At 40.6% G+C, this 19,757-nt stretch overlaps 1 protein-coding gene across 1 annotated transcript; it reads left to right on the top strand.

Annotated features, from left to right (window-relative positions):
- Positions 1–363: 363 nt before the first annotated feature.
- LOC125774493 (uncharacterized) lies at positions 364–1,784 on the top strand. Its single transcript, XM_049444667.1, has one exon. It carries the CDS (start codon positions 534–536, stop codon positions 1,782–1,784), a length of 1,251 nt encoding a protein of 416 aa, XP_049300624.1. The 5' UTR covers positions 364–533.
- Positions 1,785–19,757: the final 17,973 nt, after the last annotated feature.

Here is a 19,757-nt window from a genome sequence, read left to right as displayed (position 1 = left end):
CTGTCAATTGGAAATAAATCATGAACTGTCTCATTTGACAACCGCTTTTTAAACTGTCAATTTTAAATAAATTATGAACTGTCAAATTTGATAACCGCTTTTTAACTGTCAATTTGAAATAAATTATGAACTGTCAAATTTGACAACCACTTTTTGAACTGTCAAATCTGACAACCGCTTTTTAAACTGTTGATTTGAAATAAATCATGAACTGTCAAATTTGATAACCGCTTTTTAACTGTCAATTTGAAATAAATTATGAACTGTCAAATTTGACAACCGCCTTTTAAACTGTCAATTTTAAATAAATTATGATTTGTCAAATTTGACAACCGCTTTTTTAACTGTCAATTTGAAATAAATCATGAACTGTCAAATTTGACAACCGCCTTTTAAACTGTCCATTTGAAATTAATGTGGCTTATGGTTGTGTCACATTTTGAGGGCTTAAAATATTTAAAATTATTGTAACATTCCGCTTGCAGACGTCAAAGTGTCAACACGTGTATTTATATTGAGTTGCAAGCCTCGCAATGAGCGACGGAACATTTTCTCGATACGATAAGAACACTTTTCGTATCGTTTATTCCAATATTCCTGTGAAGCCTTCACAGAATGAAACAATTGATTTCATGGTGGACACCTTGAAGATTGCAGTAGAAAAGGTGTCTTTGGTGCAGCTGAACGGTGTAAAGGGCATTGTGTATGTCACGATGCAAACACTGGAGGAAGCTCAAGCTCTAGTGAGTGAACACGCTGGGAAGCACTTTCTGACACACGACGGGAAGAAGTTCCCTGTGACAATCACCATGGAGGACAACACAACAATCGTGAAACTCCGTGATCTGCCCCCTGGAATACCTGACAGTGATGTGAAGGCAGCTTTGTCTGTATATGGAGAGGTGATTACGATCACCAGGGAAGTGTGGGCACCGTCAACACGCTTTGCAGGGGTCGCCTCTGGAATTCGAAACGTTCGAATGAAAATAACCAACCCCATAAAATCCTTCATCACGCTGGGTGATGAAGTGACCAGTGTGTCCTACCCAGGACAACGCCAAACTTGCCGTAGCTGCCAAGAACCAGTGCACCATGGTCTTAATTGTGTGCAAAGTCGGCAAAGCCGCTTTAGGGAAACCCTGTCCCAAAATAAGGCACCGTCGCAAAAGGCATCATACGCTAATCCCTTATGCACAGCACCAACACCATCACCAATCCAAGCCGCTAGTGAACCGCCGTTTACTGTGGTCGGTAATAAAAAGATGAAGAATAAACCAAAATATTCTTCTCTCGTGGCGTCCAATGCGAAAGCAACTGTGGATAAAAAGCGTGCTGCAGCATCCACATCAAAAATCGCGCATAGGCTCATCGTTCCGATTAGAGACGTGCAAATTGCGATTAACCGAATGACACCCGAAGTGATTACGCAGCAGAAGGCAAAAGAGCAAGCGGCACCGATGGAAGAAGCTGCTATCGAACTAACCGCTGCACTCGTCTCCGACACTGCTCCAACTGCCGCCGCCCCTACTAGCGGTTGGCCGAGTCTGCCCGTTCTCCAGCCGCAAGAGAAGGAAGCGGTATTTAAAGTTCCGCTCGACATTCCCTCCCATCCCTCTTCCTTCCACTCCACTGATGAAATGCTCGGGGTAAAACGTAAACAAACTGCCGAGACGGATAATGAGAGTGACGGCTCATGTCCTTCTACACACAGCCAATCGAGTGTGACAAAGCGTAAGCCTGGTCGCCCTCCAAAAAGGTTCACTTACACACCTGTACCGATGTAAGTTTCGTCGTGATGGATTCCAACGCGGTAAGTAATAATGTTAGTAGTAGCTACAATGTGGCTACTATTAACATTAATGCAATTTCTAATACAACAAAACTTGAAGCCCTCAAAACATTTATCAGGACGATGGATATGGATATCATATTTCTCCAGGAAGTATGTGTTCCAGATCTAACGATCTCCGGATTTAGTGTTATTACTAATGTCGACGTCGCGGCGAGGGGTACAGCGATCGCTTTACGTGATCATATAAAATTTTCTCACGTCGAACGCAGTTTAGATTCGCGTCTAATTTGTCTTCGGCTTGAGAATAATACCACCCTATGCAATGTTTACGCTCCGTCTGGGAGTCATCGTAGAAGAGAGAGGGAGGAATTTTTCGAGCGAACGTTGTCGTTCTATCTGCGGAATGCATGTCAGCATGTCATTCTTGCAGGCGATTTCAACAGCGTGTTGGAATCGAAGGACGTGACGGGAGCAAGAAACTTCAGCCATTCTCTCCGAAACGTAGTAAATAACATGGGTATGTGTGACAGCTGGGAGGCGCTTCGGGGTAACTCGGTGGAGTTTTCCTATGTCACTAGTGGTTCTGGATCACGCATCGATCGTTGCTATGTTTCGTCGTCACTGAAAGCACAGTTGAGGACGGCCAGCATGCATGTCTTGTCCTTTTCGGATCACAAGGCGCTCACGGTACGTCTTTGCCTCCCAGCTCCACCCAGGCGCATGCGCAGCAACGCCTACTGGCAACTTAGGCCACATATACTAACTGAGCAAAACCTAGAAGAGTTTAGGATAAAGTGGAACTTGTGGACCAGACAGCGTAAAAACTACGGCTCGTGGATGAAATGGTGGGTGGAATTCGCGAAGCCTAAAATCAAGTCGTTTTTCCGTTGGAAAACGAATGAACGCTACCGAAGTTTCCACATGCATCATGAACTTTTGTACAGAGGATTGAAGTCCTCATATGAGCGATATCTCACCGATTCTTCTGAGTTAGTGAATATAAATCGCATAAATGCGAAGATGCTTCTTCTTCAGAAGCGCATCTCGGAGGATTTCTCGCGCATAAATGAGATTCGCATACATGGCGAAAACATCTCAACCTTTCAACTGGGGGAGGAGAGGAAAAGACGGACAGTGATCGATAAGGTCGAGCTCGCTGATGGATCGTTATTAACTGATCCGGATGCGATAAATGTTCATGTTGAGGGGTTCTTTACATCATTATACACAACAGACGATACACACACAACAAATACAAACAACACATTCACATGCACACGCGTCATCTCACAGGACTGTGAAACGAACAATGATTGCATGGAAGAGATTACTTCCGGTGAGATCTTTGATGCAATCAAAAGTTCAGCTTCGCGGAAGTCCCCTGGCCCGGATGGAATACCCACAGAGTTTTATCTTCGCGCGTTCGACATAATCAGCCGCGAATTTCTGCTCATCCTGAATGAGGCTCTAAACGGAGAGATTCCCCCAAGCTTCGTCGACGGGGTCATAGTGCTGGTGAGAAAGAAGGGTGGTGGGCTTGCCATGTCTGCTTATCGACCTATATCCCTCCTTAATGCAGATTACAAGCTTCTGTCCAGGATTATCAAACACCGTCTTGACTTTATTGTCGGGAAGTGTGAGATAGTCTCGGCAGCGCAAAAATGTTGCAATAAGCCTTGCAATATTTTTCAAGCTGTCCTCTCTGTTAAGGAGAGGGTGGTTGATTTGCAGAGGAAACGCAAGTGTGGTAAGCTCATCTCCTTCGATCTTTCAAATGCATTTGATCGTGTTGATAGAAACTTCCTCTTCAACAACATGCTCTCGATGGGTTTCAATCCGAGGCTGGTGGAGCTTCTGCGCAAGATAGGTGAGAAATCCACGTCCCGCATCCTCATCAACGGAATCCTTTCCTCTCCCTTCCATATCCGACGATCTGTACGACAGGGTGATCCTCTTTCCATGCACCTTTTTATCCTTTACCTACAACCCCTCATCACGAGATTAGAAAGCATATGTAGTGACCAAGACGACTTGGTCAATGCTTATGCCGACGACATCTCCGTGGTGACTACCTCTCCCGAAAAAATCGAGCGGATCAGAGCGGCTATTGATGCTTTCGGTTTATGCTCCGGTGCTTCACTCAACGTTAAAAAAACAGAAGCACTTGACGTTGGACATATCACGACACACAACACCATCACTATTCCTTGGTTGAAGACAGTAGAAAGGTTGCGATTGCTAGGCATCCTTTTTACCAACAATGTTCGTGAAGCGGTGGGGCACAACTGGGACATCGTCATCAATCATTTCCGACGTCTCGTCTGGCTTCATCGCATGAGGGATCTAAACCTAATGCAGAAGATAACCCTCCTCAATGGTTTCCTCCTGCCCAAGCTGTGGTATGTGGCTTCTGTATGTGGTACGAGAGCCATAGACATAGCCAAAGTGTCCCTTACTATTGGCTCATTCCTTTGGCAAGGATCCGGAGGCATACGTGTGCCGCTGAATAACCTAGCCTTACCCCGAAATCGTGGAGGACTAAACCTACACATTCCGGCTATCGCTACACAGGCACTGCTAACCAGCAGGTATTTCGCTGAAAAGGAGTGTATGCCTGTCGGAGGTCAACAGATGTTATGCGCTGGGAATCCGCCCGACATAACATCCATTTCATCGACATATCCTTGCCTTAAAAAGGTTGTCATGCAACTCGCATACATCCCGGACACCATTCGCAACATAAACGCCCGAGCACTACGACGGATGTTAGTTGAGAGGCTTCCTGAATGCCGTATAGAGCAGGAATTCCCAAAACAAAGCTGGCGAATAGTTTGGGCCAACATCAGCTCTCGGCGGCTTTCATCGGCACAGAGATCCGTTCTGTACCTGTTGGTCCACAACAAGATAGCCCATGGAGAGCTCATGGCGAGGATGAACCGAGGTTCATCAGCTTGCACAGAGTGTTCCCAGGTGGATACACTGGAACACAAATTCACGTTGTGTTCCAGAGTGTCATCGGCCTGGAATACTCTGCTGCAAGCAATCCAACACGTCGATCCCGCCCTTACTCCTACATTCCTGTCCCTCCGCTTCCGTGTACTAGCGAATATTAGTAAAAGTAAGCGGATCCAAATCCTAAGTCTGTTTGCAAACTACATCATCCACATTATTGGAAACAATAATGCTGTGATAGATGAAGAAGTCCTTAAATGTTCATTGTAACCTGTGTTTTTGTTTTTTTCCCCTTCTTTTTTGTTCCACCTATTTCTATTGTAAGCTAGTACATAAGTTAATTTCTCTTTCGTTTCTTTTTTAATAAACATTTTTACAAAAAAAAATAGCCACATTTTTTGGATAGTGTCAAAAAAGTGGTCAAAAAGTTTGACAGTTCATAATTTATTTAATTAAAATAAAAATATGTCAAAATTTGTTGAATTTTTTTATAAGTTATGGTACTTTATTGAAAAATTGAATTTTTTAAACATACAATAATTTTAAATATTTTAAGCCCTCAAAATGTGACACAACCATTAGCCACATTTTTTGGATAGTGTCAAAAAAGTGGTCAAAAAGTTTGACAGTTCATAATTTATTTATTTAAAATAAAAATATGTCCAAATTTGTTGAATTTTTTTTTAAACTTATGGTACTTTATTGAAAAATTGAATTTTTTAAACATACAATAATTTTAAATATTTTAAGCCCTCAAAATGTGACACAACCATTAGCCACATTAATTTTAAATTGACAGTTTAAAAGGCGGTTGTCAAATTTGACAGTTCATAATTTATTTTAAATTGACAGTTTAAAAAACGGTTGTCAAATTTGACAGTTCATAATTTATTTCAAATTGACAGTTAAAAAAGCGGTTGTCAAAATTGACAAAATTTTTCGCACAGTGTCAAAAAAGTGGTCAAAAAGTTTGACAGTTCTTAATTTATTTAATTAAAATAAAAATATGTCAAAATGTTTTGAATTTTTTTAAAACTTATAGTACTTTATTAAAAAATTTAATTTTTTAAACATACAATAATTTTAAATATTTTAAGCCCTCAAAATGAAACACAACAATTAGCCACATTTTTTGGATAGTGTCAAAAAAGTGGTCAAAAAAATTGACAGTTCATAATTTATTTAATTAATATAAAAATATGACAAAATTTGTTGAATTTTTTTATAACTTATGGTACTTTATTGAAAAATTGAATTTTTTAAACATACAATAATTTTAAATATTTTATGCCCTCCAAATGTGACACAACCATAAGCCACATTAATTTTAAATTGACAGTTTAAAAGGCGGTTGTCAAATTTGACAGTTCATAATTTATTTTAAATTGACAGTTAAAAAAGCGGTTGTCAAATTTGACAGTTCATAATTTATTTCAAATTGACAGTTTAAAAGGCGGTTGTCAAATTTGACAGTTCATAATTTATTTCAAATTGACTGTTAAAAAAGCGGTTGTCAAATTTGACAGTTCATAATTTATTTAAAATTGACAGTTAAAAAGCGGTTGTCTTATTTGACAGTTCAAAAAGTGGTTGTCAAATTTGACAGTTCATAATTTATTTCAAATTGACAGGTAAAAAGCGGTTGTCAAATTTGACAAAATTTTTCGCACAGTGTAAAAAAGTGGTCAAAAAGTTTGACAGTTCATAATTTATTTAATTAAAATAAAAATATGACAAAATTTGTTGAATTTTTTTATAACTTATGGCACTTTATTTAAAAATTGAATTTTTTAAACATACAATAATTTTAAATATTTTAAGCCCTAAAAATGTGACACAACCATTAGCCACATTAATTTTAAATTGACAGTTTAAAAGGCGGTTGTCAAATTTGACAGTTCATAATTTATTTCAAATTGACAGTTTAAAAGGCGGTTGTCAAATTTGACAGTTCATAATTTATTTCAAATTGACAGTTAGAAAAGCGGTTGTCAAATTTGACAGTTCATAATTTATTTCAAATTGACAGTTTAAAAGGCGGTTGTCAAATTTGACAGTTCAGAAAGTGGTTGTCAAATTGACAGTTCATAATTTATTTCAAATTGACAGTTAAAAAGCGGTTGTCAAATTTGTCAAAATTTTTCGCACAGTGTCAAAAAAGTGGTAAAAAAGTTTGACAGTTCATAATTTATTTAATTAAAATAAAAATATCACAAAATTTGCTGAATTTTTTTTATAACTTATGGTACTTTATTGAAGAATTGAATTTTGTAAACCTACAATAATTTTAAATATTATAAGCCTTCAAAATGTGACACAACCATTAGCCACAATTTTTGGATAGTGTCAAAAAAGTGGTCAAAAAGTTTGACAGTTCATAATTTATTTAATTAAAATAAAAATATGTCGAAATTTGTTGAATTTTTTTATAACTTATGGTACTTTATTGAAGAATTGAATTTTGTAAATCAACAATAATTTTAAATATTATAAGCCCTCAAAATGTGACACAAACATTAGCCACAATTTTTGGATAGTGTCAAAAAAGTGGTCAAAAAGTTTGACAGTTCATAATTTATTTAATTAAAATAAAAATATGACAAAATTTGTTGATTTTTTTATAACTTATGGTACTTTATTGAAAAATTGAATTTTTTAAACATACAATAATTTTAAATATTTTAAGCCCTCAAAATGTGACACAACCATTACCCACCTTAATTTTAAATTGACAGTTTAAAAGGCGGTTGTCAAATTTGACAGTTCATAATTTATTTTAAATTGACAGTTAAAAAAGCGGTTGTCAAATTTGACAGTTCATGATTTATTTCAAATTGACAGTTTAAAAAGCGGTTGTCATATTTGACAGTTCAAAAAGTGGTTGTCAAATTTGACAGTTCATAATTTATTTCAAATTGACAGTTAAAAAGCGGTTGTCAAATTTGACAAAATTTTTCACACAGTGTCAAAAAAGTTGTCAAAATGTTTGACAGTTCATAATTTATTTAATTAAAATAAAAATATGACAAAATTTGTTGAATTTTTTTATAACCTATGGTACTTTATTGAAAAATGGAATTTTTTAAACATACAATATTTTTAAATATTTTAAGCCCTCAAAATGTGACACAATCATTAGCCACATTTTTTGGATAGTGTTAAAAGAGTGGTCAAAAAGTTTGACAGTTCATAATTTATTTAATTAAAATAGAAATATGTGAAAATTTGATGAATTTTTTCAAAACTTATGGTACTTTATTAAAATTGAATTTTTTAAACATACAATAATTTTAAATATTTTAAGCCCTCAAAATGTGACACAACCATTAGCCACATTAATTTTAAATTGACAGTTTAAAAGGCGGTTGTCAAATTTGACAGTTCATAATTTATTTTAAACTGACAGTTAAAAAAGCGGTTGTCAAATTTGACAGTTCATAATTTATTTCAAATTGACAGTTGGCAAGGCGGTTGTCAAATTTGACAGTTCATAATTTTTCCACATGACACAACCCTTAGCCACATTTTTCGCCGTGACAGCAAGGCCGTTGTCGAATTTGACAATTCACAATTTATTAAATTTAAAGGGGGTTTTCGAATTTTACAATTTATAATTTATTTGATTTATTTTATATAGATTTGATTTTCTCCGATTTTTTTTTAAATTTCTGCTGATAACACAACGTGTTGTAGCGATTTACTAAAGGCAAAATTCATACTCATGACATAAACAACACGCAGCGAGGAAATTTGTAATAATGTAAACAAAACCCAACATATAATATATTTCTTTCAAAAAAACAATTCGAGCCAAACCGGTCACACGACGAGCGCACATGTTGAGCTTTGCAATTCACAGCATGTGTAAACAAAACCTCGAAAACCATACCGATCACAACAGCTATCGATTTTTCATCCTTGACATGCGGTTTCACCGAAAAAGCAACAGGATGCTTGAATGACATCTGTGCCGAATGACATCTGTGCCGAATGACATCTGTGCCGAATGACATCTGTGTCGACTGACGTCTGTTTCAAATCAATATAGCAAACAATATTCGATTCAATTAATTTCAAGCAAATAAAAATAACGCATATAATATTACATGAAATTAAATTCAAAAACATTAGATTTCAGCAAATTCAATGAAAAGAATTAAATTTATTTACATTCGTTAAAATTTATTTCAATGTTCTTTCATTCAATTTAATTTAATTAGCTTTGCTTTTAATTGTGGTAACCGTTACCAAACGTTACCAAGAGTGTGCAAGCGTATGCGCTTCAAACAGAAACAAGTAAAGCGTATCATACGATACGCCCAATAATTTTGGCTCAATACGGCACTCATGAAAAGGTAGTTACAAAATCGAGAAGCAGAAGCATTTAATTTTAATGCTTTCCATGTGCGTATTTGCCAGACCAATCCCCTACGCATCTACCGATAAACCACCCTTTATCGATCGCTTACTGCTAGCAAATTCCTGCACCGATCCGTGCCAGCATACCACGAGAAAATACGCACATTTCCTAATGCTTTCCATGTGCGTATTTGCAAGACCGATCCCCAACACATCTACCGAAAAACCACAAATTATCGGTCGCTTACTGCTAGCTGATTCCTGCACCGATTTATGCCAGCATACCACGAGAAAATACGCCCATTTCTTAATGCTTTCCATGTGCGTATTTTCCAAACCGATCCCCAACGCATCTACGGAAAATAACACATTATCGGTCGCCTACTGCTAGCGAATTTCTGCACCGATTCATACCAGCATACCACGAGAAAACACGCCCATTTTCTAATGCTTTCCGTGTGCGTATTTGCCAGACCAATCCCCTACGCATCTACCGAAAAGCCATCCTTTATCGATCGCTTACTGCTAGCAAATTTCTGCACCGATTCGTGCCAGCATACCACGAGAAAATTCGCACATTTATTAATGCTTTCCGTGTGCGTATTTGCAAGATCGATCCCCAACGCATCTACGGAAAAACAACACATTATCGGTCGCTTACTGCTAGCAAATTCCTGCACCGATTTATGCCAGCATACCACGAACAAATACGCCCATATCCTAATGCCTTCCATGTGAGTATTTGCTAGACCGATCCCCAACGCATCTACGGAAAAACAACACATTATCGGTCGCTTACTGCTAGCAAATTTCTGCACCGATTCATACCAGCATACCACGAGAAAATACGCCGATTTCCTAATGCTTTCCATGTGCGTATTTGCCAGACCGATCGCCAACGCATCTACGAAAAAAACATACATCATCGGTTGCTTATTGCTAGCAGATTCCTGCACCGATTTATGCCACCATACTACGAAAAAATACGGACATTTCCTAATGATTTCCGTGTGCGTATTTGCCTGACCGATCCCCAACGCATCTACGGAAAAAAACACATTATCGGTCGCTTACTGCTAGCAAATTTCTGCACCGATTCATACCAGCATACCACAAGAAAATACGGTCATTTCCTAACGCTTACCGTGTGCGTATTTGCCAGACCGATCCCCAATGCATCTACGGAAAAGCAACACATTATCGGTCGCTTACTGCTAGCAAATTCCTGCACCGATTCATACCAGCATACCACGAGAAAATACGCCCATTTCTTAATGCTTTCCGTGTGCGTATTTGAAAGACCGATCCCCAACGCATCTACGGAAAAACAACACATTATCGGTCGCTTACTGCTAGCAAATTTCTAAACCGATTTTGCCTAATGTGTCTTGTCTAATGTGTCTTGGCTAATGTGTCTTGGCTAAGGTGTCTTGGCTAATGTGTCTTAGCTAATGTGTCTTGGCTAAGGTGTCTTGGCTAAGGTGTCTTGGCTAAGGTGTCTTGGCTAATGTGTCTTGGCTAAGGTGTCTTGGCTAATGTGTCTTGGCTAAGGTGTCTTGGCTAATGTGTCTCGGCTAAAGTGTCTTGGCTAAGGTGTCTTGGCTAATGTGTCTTGGCTAAGGTGTCTTGGCTAAGGTGTCTTGGCTAATGTGTCTCGGCTAAGGTGTCTTGGCTAATGTGTCTTGGCTAATGTGTCTTGGCTAAGGTGTCTTGGCTAATGTGTCTTGGCTAAGGTGTCTTGGCTAATGTGTCTTTTCTGATGTGTCTTGGCTAAGGTGTCTTGGCTAAGGTGTCTTGGCTAATGTGTCTTGGCTAAGGTGTCTTGGCTAAGGTTTCTTGGCAAATGTGTCTTGGCTAATGTGTCTTGGCTAAGGTGTCTTGGCTAATGTGTCTTGGCTAAGGTGTCTTGGCTAAGGTGTCTTGGCTAAAGTGTCTTGGCTAAGGTGTCTTGGCTAATGTGTCTTGGCTAAGGTGTCTTGGCTAAGGTTTCTTGGCAAATGTGTCTTGGCTAAGGTGTCTTGGCTAAGGTGTCTTGGCTAATGTGTCTTGGCTAAGGTGTCTTGGCTAATGTGTCTTGGCTAAGGTGTCTTGGCTAATGTGTCTCGGCTAAAGTGTCTTGGCTAAGGTGTCTTGGCTAATGTGTCTTGGCTAAGGTGTCTTGGCTAAGGTGTCTTGGCTAATGTGTCTCGGCTAATGTGTCTTGGCTAATGTGTCTTGGCTAATGTGTCTTGGCTAAGGTGTCTTGGCTAATGTGTCTTGGCTAAGGTGTCTTGGCTAATGTGTCTTTTCTGATGTGTCTTGGCTAAGGTGTCTTGGCTAAGGTGTCTTGGCTAATGTGTCTTGGCTAATGTTTCTTTTCTAAGGTGTCTTGGCTAAGGTGTCGTGGCTAAAGTGTCTTGGCTAAGGTGTCTTGGCTAATGTGTCTTGGCTAAGGTGTCTTGGCTAAGGTGTCTTGGCTAAGGTGTCTTGGCTAAGGTGTCTTGGCTAATGTGTCTCGGCTAATGTGTTTTGGCTAAGGTGTTTTGGCTAAGGTGTCTTGGCTAATGTGTCTTGGCTAAGGTGTTTTGGCTAAGGTGTCTTGGCTATGTTGTGTACTCGTTAGTGGCATTTATTCAACTGGCTGTACGCACATTACGGGTGACCGTATGATGCGTGTGCAACGTTACCAATACTTACATACTAATTACAATCTTAACCTAGTTTATACTTATGAACTAATTTCTTAACTCTACATTCTCCCCGCTAAACTGTTGTTCTTATTTGGGATATTTTTTCCTAGGTTGTCCCTTTAGTCGCTCAGATCTTCGAATGAGCGGTGAGGAAGATTCGCTTCTGGCTCGTTTTCTACTCGGTTTTGGTTCTAGTTTTACTTTATCTAATATTTCCTTTTCTTCTTCATATTTTGTTGTTTGCGGTTGCGCCAAGGCTATTGGTTCGTAATTAGAATTCTTTTTCAATTGGTTGATGTGTACCATTCTAATATTTCCATTAATGTTTACCAAATATCGTAAAATACAAAGTTTTTTGTAAAAAGTAACCGGAATCCATATAAATAATTCCTTAAAATGAATTCTATATAGGGCTTTTTCTCCTTCTTTAAATTCTAGCGTCTTTGTCATATACGACGTATTAAATACGTTAGGTTTACTAAATTGCTTTTTCATTGGTGATTTTTTAAGAGGTGTCGCTCCCGTTTTAGGTTTCATTGAATTCATTATAGTGGTGGGTACATAACTATATATTCGTGAGGCTGGTGTGACTTTTGTTACAGTACACGGTGTGTTCCTATAATTTGTTAAAAGTTTATTGATTTTCCTAGTTAGGGATAGATGTTTTACTTTCTTATTAATCATAAATTTTTTGATGACTTCCTTTACTGTTCTAACAGCTCTTTCCGCTAACCCGTTTGATTGTGGGTGGTATGGGGGTGATTTCGATACCTTTATACCTCTCACGTTTAGAAAATTTTCAAAAGCAACCGAATTAAAGGGTGGACCATTATTGGTCACGATTTCCTGAGGCAATCAAAAACATGCAAAAAAGTTTTATAGGTTTTCGATGATATCGGACGCCCGCGAAAGATTTAATAGTCTAACGTCTATATTTTTTGAAAAAGCATCTACTATTATGAGTAAGGTACGGCTTTCTATATAAAAAAGATCCAAATGTACCCTTTGGAAAGGCCCTTCTACGCTTGGCCATTTAGTTACTACCACTTCTTTTGGCACTATTTGACGTAACTGGCATACTTTGCACGATTTTACAAATTCTGTTAAATCCTTGTCCATGGTTTTCCACCACACGTGCTGCCGTGCGTTCATTTTCATTTTTACTATACCCTCATGATTTTGGTGTAAGTTTTTTAGCGTCAGACTTTTAAGGCTTTCCGGTACTACTATCCTATCGTTAAAACATAAAATTCCGTCTTCTAATCCAAAATGCGTTTTGAGTTTAAAGAATGGTTTTAAACTATACTCCGGTTCATGCGTCCAGCCGCCTTTTAATCTTTCATGTAATGTTTTAATCAAAGGGTCTTCCTGCTGATTGCAACGTATTCTAACATCATTTAATGGCCCACTTTCTTGAACCGCCTTTATTCCTAACTGAATATTTTCAACACCTGGTGCTTTCACTAGCGGAAGCCTTGACATAGCATCTGCGTTGCTCATCATTGTACCTGGTCTTGTTCAATAACATAATCGTAATTTAAAAGGGTCAAGGCCCATCTTTGTAAACGAGCCATTGCGATCGAAGAAGTTCCTCTGGTTGGGTTGAAAATTTCTTTAACTCCGCTATTATCGGTTACTAACTTAAACTTGAACCCAAATATATATTTATGAAATTTGTTTACCCCGAACATTACGGCTAACGCTTCCTTATGTACGTGAGCATAATTTTTTTGCGCTTCGGTAAGTGTAGCTGAGGCAAAAGCGATAGGCTTTTCTATTTTGTTTATGACGTGAGACAACACCGCTCCCACTCCATATGGACTAGCGTCCACAGCTAACTTTATTGGTTTACTGGGGTCATAAGGTTCTAAGACTTTATGATTTATTAACATTTGTTTTGTTTCTTGAAAAACTTCCTCACATTTATTATCCCAATTAAATTTTGTATTCTTTTTTAGTAACGCATGTAACGGATAAAGTTGAGCTAAAAAGTTGGGTAGGATTCTACGGTAGAAATTTAATAATCCCAAAAATGCTTGTAGTTCATTTACGTTTCTCGGGCTTGCCACTTCCGCTATCGCCTTAACCTTATCTAGATTTGGTTTTATGCCGCTTGCCAAGATATTGTATCCGAGGTAATCAATACTAGATTTAAAAAATGTGTCTAATGTGTGCTAATGTGTCTTGGCTAATGTGTCTTGGCTAATGTGTCTTGGCCAATGTGTCTTGGCTAAGGTGTCTTGGCTAAGGTGTCTCGGCTAATGTGTCTTGGCTAATGTGTCTTGGTTAATGTGTCTTGGCTAAGGTGTCTTGGCTATGGTGTCTTGGCAAATGTGTCTTGGCTAATGTGTCTTGGCTAATGTGTCTCGGCTAATGTGTCTCGGCTAATGTGTCTCGGCTAAGGTGTCTTGGCTAAGGTGTCTTGGCTAAGGTGTCTTGGCTAAGGTGTCTTGGCTAAGGTGTCTTGGCTAATGTGTCTTGGCTAATGTGTCTCGGCTAAGGTGTCTTGGCTAAGGTGTCTTGGCTAAGGTGTCTTGGCTAATGTGTCTCGGCTAAGGTGTCTTGGCTAAGGTGTGTTGGCTATGGTATCTTGGCTAATGTGTCTCGGCTAATGTGTCTCGGCTAAGCTGTCTTGGCTAAGGTTTCTTGGCTAAGGTGTCTTGGCTAAGGTGTCTTGGCTAAGGTGTCTTGGCTAAGGTGTCTTGGCTAATGTGTCTCGGCTAATGTGTCTCGGCTAAGGTGTCTTGGCTAAGGTTTCTTGGCTAAGGTGTCTCGGCTAATGTGTCTTGGCTAATGTGTCTTGGCTAATGTGTCTTGGCTAAGGTGTCTTGGCTATGGTGTCTTGGCAAATGTGTCTTGGCTAATGTGTCTTGGCTAATGTGTCTCGGCTAATGTGTCTCGGCTAAGGTGTCTCGGCTAAGGTGTCTTGGCTAATGTGTCTTGGCTAAGGTGTCTTGGCTAAGGTGTCTTGGCTAATGTGTCTTGGCTAAGGTGTCTTGGCTAAGGTGTCTTGGCTAAGGTGTCTTGGCTAAGGTGTCTTGGCTAAGGTGTCTTGGCTAAGGTGTCTTGGCTAATGTGTCTCGGCTAATGTGTTTTGGCTAAGGTGTTTTGGCTAAGGTGTCTTGGCTAATGTGTCTTGGCTAAGGTGTCTTGGCTAAGGTGTCTTGGCTAAGGTGTCTTAGCTATGGTGTCTTGGCTGATGTGTCTTGGCTAATGTGTTTTGGCTAATGTGTCTTGGCTAATGTGTCTTGGCTAAGGTGTCTTGGCTAATGTGTCTCGGCTAATGTGTCTCGGCTAATGTGGCTCGGCTAATGTGTCTTGGCTAATGTGTCTTGGCTAAGGTGTCTTGGCTAAGGTGTCTTGGCCAATGTGTCTTGGCTAAGGTGTCTTGGCTAATGTGTCTTGGCTAATGTGTCTTGGCTAAGTTGTCTTGGCTAAGGTGTCTTGGCTAATATGTCTTGGCTAATGTGTCTTGGCTAATGTGTCTTGGATAAGGTTTCTTGGCTAATGTGTCTTGGCTAATGTGTCTCGGCTAATGTGTCTCGGCTAATGTGTCTCGGCTAATGTGTCTTGGATAAGGTGTCTTGGCTAATGTGTCTTGGCTAAGGTGTCTTGGCTAAGGTGTCTTGGCTAAGGTGACCTGGCTAAGGTGACCTGACTCAGGTGTCTTGGCTAAGGTGTCTTGGCTAATGTGTCTTGGCTAATGTGTCTTGGCTAACGTGTCTCGGCTAATGTGTCTCGGCTAATGTGGCTCGGCTAATGTGTCTTGGCTAATGTGTCTTGGCTAAGGCGTCTTGGCTAAGGTGTCTTGGCCAATGTGTCTTGGCTAAGGTGTCTTGGCTAATGTGTCTTGGCTAATGTATCTTGGCTAATGTGTCTTGGCTAAGTTGTCTTGGCTAAGGTGTCTTGGCTAATATGTCTTGGCTAATGTGTTTTGGCTAATGTGTCTTGGCTAAGGTTTCTTGGCTAATGTGTCTTGGCTAATGTGTCTCGGCTAATGTGTCTCGGCTAATGTGTCTCGGCTAATGTGTCTTGGATAAGGTGTCTTGGCTAATGTGTCTTGGCTAAGGTGTCTTGGCTAAGGTGTCTTGGCTAAGGTGACCTGGCTAAGGTGACCTGACTCAGGTGTCTTGGCTAAGGTGTCTTGGCTAATGTGTCTTGGCTAATGTGTCTTGGCTAACGTGTCTCGGCTAATGTGTCTCGGCTAATGTGGCTCGGCTAATGTGTCTTGGCTAATGTGTCTTGGCTAAGGCGTCTTGGCTAAGGTGTCTTGGCCAATGTGTCTTGGCTAAGGTGTCTTGGCTAATGTGTCTTGGCTAATGTGTCTTGGCTAAGTTGTCTTGGCTAAGGTGTCTTGGCTAATGTGTCTTGGCTAATGTGTCTTGGCTAATGTGTCTTGACTAATGTGTCTTGGCTAAGGTGTCTTGGCTAATGTGTCTTGGCTAATGTGTCTTGGCTAAGGTGTCTTGGCTAATGTGTCTTGGCTAAAGTGACTTGGCTAATGTGTCTTGGCTAAGGTGTCTTGGCTAAGGTGTCTTGGCTAATGTGTCTCGGCTAAGGTGTCTTGGCTAAGGTGCCTTAGCTAAGGTGTCTCGGCTAATGTGTCTTGGCTAAGGTGTCTTGGCTAAGGAGTCTTGGCTAATGTGTTTCGGCTAAGGTGTCTTTGCTAATGTGTCTTGGCTAAGGTGTCTCGGCTTATTTGTTTTGGCTAATGTGTCTTGGCTAATGTGTCTTGGCTAAGGTGTCTTGGCTAAGGTGTCTTATCTAAGGTGTCTTGGCTAAGGTGTCTTGGCTAAGGTGTCTTGGCTAAGGTGTCTTGGCTAAGGTGTCTCGGCCAATGTGTCTCGGCTAATGTGTCTTGGCTTATGTGTCTTGGCTAATGTGTTTTGGTTAAGGTGTCTTGGCTAAGGTGTCTTGGCTAAGGTGTCTTGGCTAAGGTGTCTTGGCTAACATGTCTTGGCTAATGTGTCTTGGCTAATGTGTTTTGGCTAAGGTGTCTTGGCTAAGATGTCTTGGCTAAGGTGTCTTGGCTAAGGTGTCTTGGCTAATGTGTCTTGGCTAATGTGTCTTGGCTAAGGTGTCTTGGCTAATGTGTCTTGGCTAAGGTGTCTTGGCTAATGTGTCTTGGCTAAGGTGTCTTGGCTAAGGTGTCTTGGCTAATGTGTCTTGGCTAAGGTGTCTTGGCTAAGGTGTCTTGGCTAAGGTGTCTTGGCTAACGTGTCTTGGCTAATGTGTCTTGGCTAATGTGTTTTGGCTAAGGTGTCTTGGCTAAGATGTCTTGGCTAAGGTGTCTTGGCTAAGGTGTCTTGGCTAATGTGTTTTGGCTAAGGTGTCTTGGCTAAGGTGTCTTGGCTAATGTGTCTTGGCTAAGGTGTCTTGGCTAATGTGTCTTGGCTAAGGTGTCTTGGCTAAGGTGTCTTGGCTAATGTGTCTTGGCTAATGTGTCTTGGCTAAGGTGTCTTGGCTAAGGTGTCTTGGCTAATGTGTCTTGGCTAAGGTGTCTTGGCTAAGGTGTCTTGGCTAATGTGTCTTGGCTAATGTGTCTTGGCTAAGGTGTCTTGGATAAGGTGTCTTGGCTAAGGTGTCTTGGGTAAGGTGTCTTGGCCAATGTGTCTCGGCTAATGTGTCTTGGCTTATGTGTCTTGGCTAATGTGTTTTGGCTAAGGTGTCTTGGCTAAGGTGTCTTGGCTAAGGTGTCTTGGCTAAGGTGTCTTGGCTAACATGTCTTGGCTAATGTGTCTTGGCTAATGTGTTTTGGCTAAGGTGTCTTGGCTAAGATGTCTTGGCTAAGGTGTCTTGGCTAAGGTGTCTTGGCTAATGTGTCTTGGCTAATGTGTCTTGGCTAAGGTGTCTTGGCTAATGTGTCTTGGCTAAGGTGTCTTGGCTAATGTGTCTTGGCTAAGGTGTCTTGGCTAAGGTGTCTTGGCTAATGTGTCTTGGCTAATGTGTCTTGGCTAATGTGTTTTGGCTAAGGTGTCTTGGCTAAGATGTCTTGGCTAAGGTGTCTTGGCTAAGGTGTCTTGGCTAATGTGTTTTGGCTAAGGTGTCTTGGCTAAGGTGTCTTGGCTAATGTGTCTTGGCTAAGGTGTCTTGGCTAATGTGTCTTGGCTAAGGTGTCTTGGCTAAGGTGTCTTGGCTAATGTGTCTTGGCTAATGTGTCTTGGCTAAGGTGTCTTGGCTAAGGTGTCTTGGCTAATGTGTTTTGGCTAAGGTGTCTTGGCTAAGATGTCTTGGCTAATGTGTCTTGGCTAATGTGTCTTGGCTAAGGTGTCTTGGCTAAGGTGTCTTGGCTAATGTGTCTTGGCTAATGTGTCTTGGCTAAGGTGTCTTGGATAAGGTGTCTTGGCTAAGGTGTCTTGGGTAAGGTGTCTTGGCTAATGTGTCTTGGCTAAGGTGTCTTGGCTAAGGTGTCTTGGCTAATGTGTCTTGGCTAATGTGTCTTGGCTAATGTGTCTTGGCTAATGTGTCTTGGCTAAGGTGTCTTGGCTAATGTGTCTTGGCTAATGTTTCTTGGCTAATGTGTCTTGGCTAAGGTGTCTTCGCTAATGTGTCTTGGCTAATGTGTCTTGGCTAATGTGTCTTGGCTAACATGTCTTGGCTAATGTGTCTTGGCTAATGTGTTTTGGCTAAGGTGTCTTGGCTAAGATGTCTTGGCTAAGGTGTCTTGGCTAAGGTGTCTTGGCTAATGTGTCTTGGCTAATGTGTCTTGGCTAAGGTGTCTTGGCTAATGTGTCTTGGCTAAGGTGTCTTGGCTAAGGTGTCTTGGCTAAGGTGTCTTGGCTAACATGTCTTGGCTAATGTGTCTTGGCTAATGTGTTTTGGCTAAGGTGTCTTGGCTAAGATGTCTTGGCTAAGGTGTCTTGGCTAAGGTGTCTTGGCTAATGTGTCTTGGCTAATGTGTCTTGGCTAAGGTGTCTTGGCTAATGTGTCTTGGCTAAGGTGTCTTGGCTAATGTGTCTTGGCTAAGGTGTCTTGGCTAAGGTGTCTTGGCTAATGTGTCTTGGCTAAGGTGTCTTGGCTAAGGTGTCTTGGCTAAGGTGTCTTGGCTAACGTGTCTTGGCTAATGTGTCTTGGCTAATGTGTTTTGGCTAAGGTGTCTTGGCTAAGATGTCTTGGCTAAGGTGTCTTGGCTAAGGTGTCTTGGCTAATGTGTTTTGGCTAAGGTGTCTTGGCTAAGGTGTCTTGGCTAATGTGTCTTGGCTAAGGTGTCTTGGCTAATGTGTCTTGGCTAAGGTGTCTTGGCTAAGGTGTCTTGGCTAATGTGTCTTGGCTAATGTGTCTTGGCTAAGGTGTCTTGGCTAAGGTGTCTTGGCTAATGTGTCTTGGCTAATGTGTCTTGGCTAAGGTGTCTTGGATAAGGTGTCTTGGCTAAGGTGTCTTGGGTAAGGTGTCTTGGCTAATGTGTCTTGGCTAAGGTGTCTTGGCTAAGGTGTCTTGGCTAATGTGTCTTGGCTAATGTGTCTTGGCTAATGTGTCTTGGCTAATGTGTCTTGGCTAAGGTGTCTTGGCTAATGTGTCTTGGCTAATGTTTCTTGGCTAATGTGTCTTGGCTAAGGTGTCTTCGCTAATGTGTCTTGGCTAATGTGTCTTGGCTAATGTGTCTTGGCTAACGTCTCTCGGCTAATGTGTCTTTTTCTAATGTGTCTTGGCTAAGGTGTCTTGGCTAAGGTGTCTTGGCTAATGTGTCTTGGCTAATGTGTCTCGGCTAATGTGTTTTGGCTAAGGTGTCTTGGCTTATGTGTCTTGGCTAATGTGTCTTGAATAATGTGTCGCTGCTAATGTGTCTCGGCTAATGTGTCTCGGCTAAGGTGTCTTGGCTAAGGTGTCTCGGCTAAGGTGTCTTAGCTAAGGTGTCTTGGCTAATGTGTCTTGGCTAATGTGTCTCTGCTAATGTGTCTCGGCTTATGTGTCTTGGCTAATGTGTCTCGGCTAAAGTGTCTTGGCTAAGGTGTCTTGGCTAATGTGTTTTGGCTAATGTGTCTTGG

The sequence above is a fragment of the Anopheles funestus genome, unplaced genomic scaffold (assembly GCF_943734845.2).
Source record: "Anopheles funestus unplaced genomic scaffold, idAnoFuneDA-416_04 scaffold_13_ctg1, whole genome shotgun sequence".
Classification (NCBI taxonomy): domain Eukaryota; kingdom Metazoa; phylum Arthropoda; class Insecta; order Diptera; family Culicidae; genus Anopheles; species Anopheles funestus.
The sequence above is the reverse complement of the archived record's forward strand: the minus strand, read 5'-3'. Positions and strand labels throughout refer to the sequence as shown.

Bases quoted from the DNA above. Each gene is read 5' to 3' on its own strand.
- LOC125774493 (XM_049444667.1), top strand. From the start codon at position 534: ATGAGCGACGGAACATTTTCTCGATACGATAAGAACACTTTTCGTATC.